This window comes from Gossypium hirsutum, chromosome D02 (assembly GCF_007990345.1).
Source record: "Gossypium hirsutum isolate 1008001.06 chromosome D02, Gossypium_hirsutum_v2.1, whole genome shotgun sequence".
Lineage (NCBI taxonomy): Eukaryota > Viridiplantae > Streptophyta > Magnoliopsida > Malvales > Malvaceae > Gossypium > Gossypium hirsutum.
Window position 1 is genome coordinate 8,999,922 of NC_053438.1, and position 11,349 is coordinate 9,011,270.

Consider the following 11,349-nt stretch of genomic DNA (forward strand, 5'->3'; position numbering starts at 1 on the left):
TGTTTACTTTAAGAGCCAGTAGCAAACTACAAAACTATATGGCTTTCGTTTGTCTGGGACTGAGACTTTTACAATGATGTTTTCTTTGGGTAAACAAAACGGATAGCAACAAAAATAAACAGTTTGCTCTAGGGAAGATGAGATGGCAATTTTTTTACATATAGACTAATCATTAGATGCCATATGACAGAATCTGCCACATAAATATGAGTATATGACACATTACTTTAAAATATTACAATATTATTTATCTAATACTAATTATTAACCAAAATAAAATAATAATAATTAAATAGTTGGAAAAGAAAACCAAAAATCTAAACGTCTCTTCTTCTCAAATTTTAAACCCAAGCGCAATTACGACCCTCTTTTTCCTCTACAAGTTACGCCTCTCTTTCTTCTTTGATATTTGTATTTCTAAGTCAATTAATCAAGATTGTATCAGGATTTGGCTTTTCTACATGTTTGTTTGAGTCTTTTTAGTATTTGAATTAGAATTTTATCTGGCGAGAGGATTCAATTTAAAAACTGGTTAGATTTTTTTCTTTTGTTACATGTTTTTTATGAACATAAACTGTCGTCAAATTAAGCTTCATGTTAGTTCCTTTAAGCAATCCGCCAAGATGCAGAACGAAGAGGGTCAAAACATATAACTTTACAAAGTTAAAATTTTTGTAAAAGGAAAGGTTTAGATTTCTGGGTTTTTTTTTCAACTATTTAATTGTTGTTTTTTCTTTTATTTTAGCTAATAATTAATATTAGGCAAATCATAATTTAATCTTTTAAAATAAACAATTATATGGTAAATTATGCCGCCGCCAATGAAATTTTCGGTAGAAATTTTTATTAAGAGTGATCAAAATGAATGATTCTCGATAGAGTATTTTATCGGAGTGATCAAAATGAATGAATTATCTAATATGTGCAAGTTTTTTAGATGCCTAAAATAAAAAATTTTGATAGTTGGGTCAATAGTGTAGTTGACTTAAAAGGGAAAAAGATATATATACATATGCAAAAGTCATCAAAATCTCTTTCTTTTTTTCTGTAATTATATCAACTGGCAATGGAATAATGGATGAGGAACGCAACAAGACATTCACCACATGTTTGTTACTCGTTCAACATGTTAGCAGGAATGGCCTTTACTTTCCCTGTTAGTGAAAATGGAAACCTAACGTCAGACCAGTTTCCTACACCAAGAGAATATCACTGTACAGTACAGCCATCCAGCTTGTAATTCCAGACAAATCAATCCACATACAGGATCCCAATATCTCACCATGTCTCATCCAGGTCTGCATCGTCACAAGCTTTCTTTCAACCAACCTAAATACAATAAACTACAACTTTTACTCCCTAAGCAGATTGCTTGCATTTCCTTTTGTTGTGCCCAAGCTTTTTGCACTTGCTGCACTGAAGTGTTCTCTTAACAGCTTGATTGGATTTAAGTGCGTATTTTCTTTCCTTGGGCCGCCCTACCGGACGGGTCACGCAAGGAGGATGCACAAGCACCAGCGATGATTCTCTTTTCATGCACCTGTCTAACGGCGGTATTGGGTTTATAGACTCTGAATATGTAACTTTAAAAGCCTCAGTAGTAAAATATCTGTAGCAGTAATCATACACATTCTTGCCAACGTGCTCAATTGCTGCCACTGCATGTAAACATGGCAATCCGTTGATCTGCCATTCCCTGCAACTACAATCCCAATTTTCAAGGTTAACAACGTTTATCATGTCTAAAGTATCCCGAACCTTGAAACAACTACTGTGTGAAAGTACTACTTCAAGAGAACGTGAATTGACAAGACTTCTTTGGAGGTTTTCCTCTGCAGATGGAGTAAGGTTTGATGACCATTGATCCGAATCCATCTTGCGTGTATAGATGAATTCCATCAATTTACGGCGTATCGTTTCAATTACTTGTGTTATTGGCATTGCAGGTAAATCAGAAACCCAATCGCAAAATGATTCTGTAACACTAGATTTAAGATGATTGTACCTAGCACCCTTGAAAAATGCATTTGCCCAGTGCTCAGGTTCAGTTTGCAGGACCCATTCGTAAGCCTCAGGTGATATGTTTTTTATGGTCTCAATGCACTTCTTGAACCCTTCAGCAGTTGGTGCATAGGCAGCACTATGAAATTCAGAAATTAGCACACGAACTACCTCTAGAGTTAATGATCCCTTAAACTTTCTTTTCAAGCTTTCTGTTAGCTGATGCAGGCAATAACCATGGAAACAATTTGGAAATACCAAGCTAAGGGATTCACTCATCTCCTTTTTCATGTCTGCCACAAATGTTATCTCAGGAGACATGGAGAGCACAGTCTTCAGCTGCTCCAGAAACCAATGCCAATTATCATCACTTAGTACATCTACAATTGCAAAAGCTACAAGAAAATTACCATCATTTCCATCCAAAGCAGTGGCAGTAAACAGTTCTCCCCTGTATTTTGACTTCAAAGATGTGCAGTCCAGAAAAAGTAGTGGGCGGCAACCATTCTGGAATCCGTAGAGCGATGCATGGAAAGCAACGAATATTCGGTGAAAGTTCAAGTCTTCTTTGGTGTTGAGAATGGCAGCACTGCCAGGATTTGTCTCCAATATTTTCTCACACAGCAAAGGCAACTGATTGTATGCTGTTCTATGTGAACCTTGAAGTTCCTCTAATGCAGCTGCTATCCCCCCATAAGCCTGTGCATAATTCAGTTCAATCCCCAAATCTCGTCGAATATCATCAATGATTTCTTGCGGCTTGTAAGTAGGGGTATCTCGCAACTTTTCCTTTACAATACTTGCGACCAATTTCCTTGAGGCAGTTGCACGTATTGATCCTACACCACAGGTATGGGTATCATTCATCTTCTTAATCCTGAACAACTTGGTGGTAGACAATTTTGGTGCTATAAAGAACCAAGGACACCCTTCCGCTTTACACCTCGCGCAAAAACGCCTGCCATCGCTATTTTTAAGAGTATAATGGAAACCGTGTGCTAAAGAAAACTTGTCCAAAGCCTCGTGAAGTTCATGTCGAGTATTAAAAGTCTGACCTACGCCTGTAATGCAACTCTTCCATGATGAAATTTGAGGTGTTTTTTGCTTCCCAGCATCTTCTGAATCAGGAAGAAAATCCATAGGAGCATCAACGGGAAAAATAGGCTCATCGGGAAGATAATCCGTAGGAGCATCAATGGGAGAAACAGGTCCATTGGGCATTGTATGACTGGACCTGCACAGGCAAGTATCATGCCATTTAAGGAACCAAATTGTCAAAACATCAAATACCCAAAACTGCAAACACTAACATCTGTTAAGTTCCATGTTATATTCCTCATAAATTTTGTAATAAACCTGATGCCAAAAGTGATGAAAAATACAGAAATTATTAGCACTTGACAAAAAAATAAAAAGGGGTATGCAAAGATGTATTGACCTGCTGCAAGGCAAGGAGGTAGCATCGCTAGGAGAAGGAGGCGAGGGGGTCATGACATAAACATCAGCGGAAGCAGAGTCTTCATGGAATTCAAGGAAACGGAGTATGTCTCTGTCAGTGGAAATGGTGATAAGGGTGCGCTTATTGTTGGGGAGCAAGTACTTAATGGTGAGAGACTGCAGGTCATACTTCCACATATCAGAAATCTCAGACTTGAAATCATCAAATTTTGTGTTGAGGGTGAGACTGGTAGCGTGGGCATCCCCACCGGAGTAGGAAAGGGTGCCGTCACCGTTGGTGGTGAACTTCCCACCGGACTGACATACAACGATCAGCTTTCCATTAGCCATTGCAATTATAATAACTGAAACCTGCTGCACATGAAGCAAACTAGTCTTTAATCAATCAATGTACCCTATAAATGATAATAATGCATGAACTCCCAGATAACGTTTCTGCAGAAAATAGATACATTTAAAACCAGAAAAAAAAAAGAATTGAAATTTAAAGGAAGAAGAATAAGGGAGAAGTAGAACCAGTTGATTAAGGGTCAATCAAGAATCCGGTTTCTCTTCTAGGGCAAAATTCGGAGTGCATCGATTTGGAAGAGAATTACATTAGGCACAGTACGGACTGATTCATGAATTAGGGATTTTTTCTTTTTAATGTTCTTTTTAGGATCTTATGTTATTCATTCGTACATTAGTGAGAGAATCATAAATCTTAGGTCTAATTTTTCTCTCGATCCCTGTACTTTTCACATCTTTAAAATTAATCTCTCTGCGTTTAATTTCAATTCTTTATTCTTTATCATTTAATATAGGATCAATAGGAAAGTTGTAAATACTTTGGGGATGGAGCTTGGACATTTAAACAAGAGAGGTAAGTTTTTTCAACCCATTTTGAATAAATTCGAATCCAAACTCCTTTTTGGAAGGTCAAATTGTTACACAAATGAGGTAGGCTTACACGAATTAAATTGATGTTGATAAACTTACTCATTTATCAATTTTCTTGTTTCCAAGCATCAAAATACATTTGTGATAAGATGAATCAACTTATGAGAAAATTTTGGTGGGGAGAGAACAATAATAAAAAGAAAAAAACATCTCGTTAACTATGATCAGGTGTGCTCAAGCAAATCCTCAATAGGACTTGGCATAAGAAAGATGTAAACAATGAATGAAGCATTGTTAGCTAAACGGACATGGAGATTAGTCAACGAGGAAAGCTAACTTCTGAAAAAAACTATAATAAAAAAATATTGTACCGAAGATAACATCCTTTAATGTCAGCCAAAAAAAGGAGATTCATGGACCTGGAAGAGCATTTTAATAGGCAAGGAAGTGGATGAAAATAATATCGCTTGGCAAATCGACAACAGATGGAGTTCACAAAAAATTACTAAGTCACAGGTTCAATGTATTATTAGAGGCAAAATCGGATAAGTAGGCGATCAGGAGTTGATCAGTAGTAAATCTTTGAGTTGATCAGTAGTAAATCTTTGTCGAGGGTCTAGTTACACAAGTGACATGGGAATTTCTCGGTTAGGAAAAATTACTCTCAACTTTTGAATAACACACATTCTGTAGGTTTGAGGATACATGGCCTCAATGTTTTGAAGAGAATATGGAACTTTATATGAATGTTGAAAGTCCATTTTAAGGTGACTATCTTTCTACGGAAACTCCTTAACAATGCCCTTCCTTGTGAACCAAAGTTAAAAAGGAGAATTCACGCTATTAATTCGGGGTATGTTATATGCCAAGGAGAAGAGGAGAACAAATCATCTGTTCTGACAGTGTGATTTGGCTGGAGCAGTGTAATTTGGGTAGAGATTTGGCCTTTGTAAGGGAAGCACTAATTTAATATCTATGAGAGGTTGGATCATACAAATGCTAGAAGTAGCTAGAGAAGGGGATCACGTCTTGAAATATGAGATTTTGGTCATCACCTTACGGAAAATTTGGGGACATAGAAACAAAGTTATTTATGAAGGAATCAACCTGAAACTGTTGACGATCATTAAGGAAGTGGAGAAGTACATCAAAATAATAGGGAAAGCTTAAATGGAATGGGATTAATCCAATCCAAGAAGGAAAAATATCAAAGGATTGAAGGGTGGGGCAACGGATACTCACTTTTATCGCATCATAGTAGGATGCTATAGAGAAAAAAAAAATGAAGTACTTGCATGGGTACTTCACATTAGAGACCCATATGGAAGATCTGTCAAGACGCATGAAGGAAGAATTCGACATAACAATGGTATAGTATGGAAATTGTTAGTGCTAAGGGCTGCCCTTGTCATATCTGTTAACAAATATCACAACATAGTCCAACAAGGAAGATGACAGGCTAAAGTGGACGAAAAGGAGAGCCAAACGATCCCAATTATGGTTGTCGAAACCATTTTTTGAAAACAAAAAATTTAGGTTGTCGACTCTAAAAAAAATGAAAATTTGGGAATCGCCACCAATCTTTTATTGAGGTGTGATTGGATCACTTAAAAAAACAACTTTGGTCTACGAGTTTTAGAAAAACGGATCCGGGAGTCAGTTACGTACGATGAAGGATTAGCACCCTCGTAACGCCCAAAATTGGTACCTAGTTAATTAATTAGTATCTTAAGGTCGAGAATTCGGAAAAAACGTAATCCTTAGCAAAACTTAAAAGGCTACGTATTAAGACCCTTATTATTTCAGAGAAAGAAGATACCACACCCAATGCGTTAGGGCACAGCATTCTAATTTTCCCCAAAATGAATTGGGCCAAAATATTTGTACAATAAAACTTTAAAAGAACATCCACTCATCTAAGATTTAAGAAATCACACCCAATACGTTAGGGCACGATTCCTCTAGAATCCCAAACTCGGAATATTTCCTTTACTTTAAAAGAACATCCACTTATCCAAGATTTAAGAAATCACACCCAATACGTTAGGGCACAATTCCTTTAAAATCCCAAACTCGGAATATTTCCTTTATTATTTTTAGAAAAAATCTTCATTTCGAGAAATCAATACGTCACATCCAATACGTTAGGACACAACGTGTTGAATTCCCAATAATGAGTTTTTATTTTTTTTATTGAAGAGAAATGTTCGATTGTCGGATTTAACGAAGAAAATCGGAACCCAATACGTTAGGGCTTAATTCCCTTGAAAATCCTAAATACGAACATTATCTCAATTTTAAAAAAAAATTCTATCTTTAAATTTGAGTAAAAAATGATGTAACGTGATTTTATACATACAAATGCTATAATAATAATAACAATAATAAATACATTATCGACATAAAAATAATATAAGCAAATGAATAAAACGAAATAAAAAAAGGGTAATCCATGACATGCAAAATATTAAATGTAAACACAATTATACAATGGATGGGATAGCAAACAAATAAATAATGATCAAAAGATGTACACATGGAAATTATGAAGATTAAAAATATACATATAATTTACAAATAAAATTTTAGGTTATAGAATTTATATATAAATACAACACATAATATAATTATGAAAATAAAGAAAAAATAAGTATATTTTAAAAAAGGAAAAAAAAGGTGAGTATTTAATCACTTAAAAACGTAAATATATACATATATATATGAAAATATTCATTTAAAAAAAGGAAAATATTCGTTTTTTAAAAAAAAAATATGTGTACATATAAAAGGAATATATATAAATAAAAAAATTAGAATAAAAATAATAATTACACTATTAATTAATAAAATAAATAAAAAGAACATAAAAAACTAAATTGAATTGCAATTAAAAAATCTGGGGTAAATCCACAAATAAATAAAAGTAAAAGGACTAATTTGAACGCGCGAGTTACATAGAGGGGCTGGAAGGGAAATTTTCCCTTCTCCTCTAAAACGGCGTCATTCAAAAGGATTAAATTGGAATTTAAAATAAATAAAAGGGTAAATTAAAAAAAACTTAATTACAAAAACATTAAAAGGCGGGGGGCTAAATAAAAATAGATAAATAAAATTCGCAGTGGTATCACCTTCTCCTTTTTTTTAAAATCGTAAATAAGTAAAAAATAATCGAACGAAAAAAATAGTAAGCCACCTTTAAAAAACTGCCAATCGTTCTCTCTTTTTTTTTATTTCTCCTCCCTCCCTTTTCTCTTTTTTTTTCTACAATGAAGGGAGAGGCCTCTATTTATAGCTGAGCCTCCCCAAATCCAACGGTACAGACCAGTTAAATCAACGGCTGAGATTAAAGGGTATCTACAAATTAAATCTCTAAGATTACAAAATCATATATTCTAAGATTGCATATCATATCTAAGATTATATATCATCTCTAAGATTGCATATCATATCTAAGATTGCATATATCATATCTTGGATTGCATATCATATCTAAGATTGCATATCCTCAAAAATTATGTTTCCATATGTGAGCCTGGGCTAAAATTGGGTATTACAGTTGCCCCTCTTTACTCGTTCTTGTGTAACAGGAATGAAGCAAAGACTTTAAAAATGCCTCATTTTTTCCGGTCCTGCTGGATCTTAGTACTCTTCTTCTTTAAGTAGCCTTATTCCTTCCTACTGCATCTTCAGAGGTATAGGAATTAGTGTTTCAATCTACTCCACTGCAACTTCAGGGAGATAAGACTTGCCATCTTCAATCTGCCTCACTGCAACTTCAGGAGGATAAGACTTGCTTCCTTAGTCTACTCCACTGCAACTTCAGGGAGATAAGACTAGATGCGATCTGCTCTCTGCAACTTCAGAGAGATAAGATATATGATTTTAATCCGCTCTACTGCAACTTCAGGGAGATAGGATTATCAGCTTTAATCTGCTCCACTGGAACTTCAGGGAGATAATATTTGCCATCTTCAGTCTGCCTCACTGTAACTTCAGGAGGATAAGACTTGCTTACTTAGTCTTGTCCACCGCAACTTCAGGGAGATAAGACTAGATGCGATCTGCTCTCTGTAACTTCAGAGAGATAAGATCTGTAATTTTAATCCGCTCTACTGTAACTTCAGGGAGATAGGATTGTCGGCTTTAATATGCTCCACTGCAACTTCAGGAAGATAAGATTTGCCATCTTCAGTCTACCTCACTGTAACTTCAGGAGGAGAAGACTTGCTTACTTAGTCTTGTCCACCGCAACTTCAGGGAGATAAGACTAGATGCGATCTGCTCTCTGTAACTTCAGAGAGATAAGATCTGTAATTTTAATCCGCTCCACTGCAACTTCAGGGAGATAGGATTGTCGGCTTTAATCTGCTCCACTGCAACTTCAGGAAGATAAGATTTGCCATCTTCAGTCTGCCTCACTGTAACTTTAGAAGGATGAGACTTGCTTACTTAGTCTGCTCCACTACAACTTCAGGGAGATAAGACTAGATGCGATCTTCTCTCTGCAACTTCAGAGGGATAAGATTTGTGATTTTAATCCGCTTCACTGCAACTTCAGGGAGATAGGATTGTCGACTTTAATCTGCTTCCCACTATCTTGGAAAGATATGATTTGTCGTCTTCGATCTGCTCCACTACTGCTTAGGGAGATAAGATCTACAATCTTCAACCTACTCCGCTGCTGCTCAGGGAAACAAGGTTTGGTGGCTTAAATCTGCTTCCCACTATCTTGGAAAGATAAGATTTGTCATCTTCGATCTGTTCCACTACTGCTTAGGGAGATAAGATCTACAATTTTCAACCTTCTCCGCTGCTGCTTAGGAAGACAAGGCTTGGTGGCTTAAATTTGCTTCCCACTATCTTAGAAATATAAGATTCGCCGTCTTCGATCTACTCCACTACTGCTTAGGGAGATAAGATCTACAATTTTCAACCTTCTCCGCTGCTGCTCAAGGAGACAAGGCTTGGTGGCTTAAATCTGCTTCCCACTATCTTGGAAAGATAAGATTCGCCGTCTTCGATATGCTCCACTACTGTTTAGGGAGATAAGATCTACAATTTTCACTGATCTGTTCTCTGGGGAACATGACCTGTATAATGAACCTATATTATGCCTAAGATTAGGAAGGCATGATCCAAATGCGTCAAATGCTCCTAACTAGACATGTGCGAATGATGTTTGCATGAATGTTTTTTTTAAGAGAATGATCCCACATGGGTTGTCATTGTTCGAAGGTTATTAAGGCTTTAACACTGACGTGCTACAACGCTTTCTTGCTTGGCTGGATTTTCTGAAGAAATATTTAGTCAGGTTGCCCCACTGTAAACCTCAAAGTTTAATCCATTGGGGCGCAAAAATTCATACCATTGTTCTCTTACTGTAACCCAAGGGTATGTGGCTTTTCTTCAATCCTCTCCTATCACAACTCAAGGATACAGGATCTAAATCTTTCTGGTCTATTACACCATTCCCAGGGTGTCGTACCAAAGGCTCATGGGCAAATGAAGGCTCTCTTCCCTGAGGTAACCTCTTTCTATTGCCCGATGATCATTACTTTGTCACCCACCTGACGTCTTTTCATTTTGTTCGATCAATGTTTTTTGACAACAAAATCCAAAGAGATAGTCTTCATTTAGACTCTTCCTTATCAGATTTCTAACCTTTTTAAAACTTGGTGCGTTCTAAACAATAGTCCTGTTTCAGGTTCCTGTATTATTTAGAAACTTCTAAAGTAATATGCAAAACCTCCCTTGTGAAAGTTTTATTAGTCCATTAATCATTATTCCAATGCAACATGTTTGCTAAAAGGGTATAACAATGGATGCGAATACAATTGGTTCTGAGCATAGCTCGAAAGGAATAAATTATCAACAAAAGTAGATAAGGATAGCAAAGAAATTGATTGGGAATGTGTATCTTGGAAAAGAATGAAGTATTCCAAGAATAACAAATTCAATATAAAAAAATTGGATGCCCCAAATATCGCAGCTTGAACTTCTCTGTACAAACTTTCTGAAGACCCTCCTGAGTTTAACATGTGTTTGAGAGATCTACAGCACTCTGTCGATGCCTCAAGATGTCGTCTACCCTTTCCTGTTGATTCAAGTATAGCAAGATCATCATATGCCCCAATCTGATCAAAATTTGAACCGCTCTAATCACCTCATGCCCCATTTTGATCAATATTTGAGCCGCCCTTTTTCGGGTTTTCAACTCAAATCCCCTTTGGTCTCAAGGCGTCCTTTGCAGATTTTCACATTGGCCTCTCCTTTTACTTTTTCTTTTTCTTTTTTCCTTTTTCCTTTTCTTTTTCCTCTTTTTTTTTGAAATATTTTTTGATTGAATCTGAACTCATAGGATTAGGCATGTCCTTGTTATCCCTTCTGATCGACGCTTTTCCAGATAAGGCCCTCAATATAAGGTCCTTCTCAACTTGGTTAAAATTCTTTTTGTACGGGAAAGATCCTCTTTAATACCAGGTCCCTCTCAAGGAGTTCTCTAATACGGACCATTTTTTGTGAGCTCACATCATTTTCTTTTGGCGCATTTGACCATGATGGATAACTTTGAACATTCCTCTTCAATTAGATCTTAAAACTCAGAGTGAAAGAATCTTGCCTTCAATAGGCAAAACCACGATAGGCCCAAGAGAAAGTCATTGCCCCGGCAGAGTTCTTTTTTTTTGCCATCTTTTCTTTGGGCAATATAGCATTAATCGTGAACAGACTGCAAACTTTTGATATTGTGTTGTTGTTCAAATTTAGTACATTGTCAGATATGATCCTTTTGGCGTTCTATATGATTCTTCAAGAATTGACATACGAAGCAGCTTCCACACATTTAGTAAAGTAATTGACGATCACAAAGATGAATTGATGACTGTCAGACTCTTTTGGCGAGATCGACCAAATAACCTCCATGCCCCACATAAGGAGAAGTCATGTACCCTGATAATTCTTTGTAGGGTGAGATCCATTTTCCGACTTGTTCTACCATCCTTAACAGGTCTA

The 11,349-nt window shown here is 36.2% G+C and overlaps 1 protein-coding gene across 2 annotated transcripts; it reads right to left on the reverse strand.

The window, feature by feature from the left end:
• Positions 1 to 1,021: 1,021 nt before the first annotated feature.
• On the reverse strand, positions 1,022 to 4,116 carry LOC107910518 (uncharacterized). Of its 2 annotated transcripts, none has more exons than XM_016838373.2 (3): positions 3,976 to 4,116; positions 3,440 to 3,810; positions 1,022 to 3,235 (listed from the first exon to the last, which is right to left on the reverse strand). In XM_016838373.2, the coding sequence occupies exons 2-3, from the start codon at positions 3,787 to 3,789 to the stop codon at positions 1,360 to 1,362; spliced, it is 2,226 nt and encodes a 741-aa protein (XP_016693862.2). In that variant the 5' UTR covers positions 3,790 to 3,810; positions 3,976 to 4,116; the 3' UTR covers positions 1,022 to 1,359. The 2 variants fall into 2 exon arrangements, with proteins under 2 accessions (XP_016693862.2, XP_016693863.2); XM_016838374.2 differs by having other exon boundaries at positions 3,440 to 3,813.
• Positions 4,117 to 11,349: the final 7,233 nt, after the last annotated feature.

What these genes read in the sequence shown, in the direction of transcription:
- LOC107910518 (XM_016838373.2), bottom strand. Translation starts at nt 3,789, where the DNA reads ATGGCTAATGGAAAGCTGATCGTTGTATGTCAGTCCGGTGGGAAGTTC. An exon ending in ACCTCCTTGCCTTGCAGCAG is followed by an intron (nt 3,236 to 3,439) that starts GTCAATACATCT and finishes TTGCCTGTGCAG; the next exon opens with GTCCAGTCATACAATGCCCA.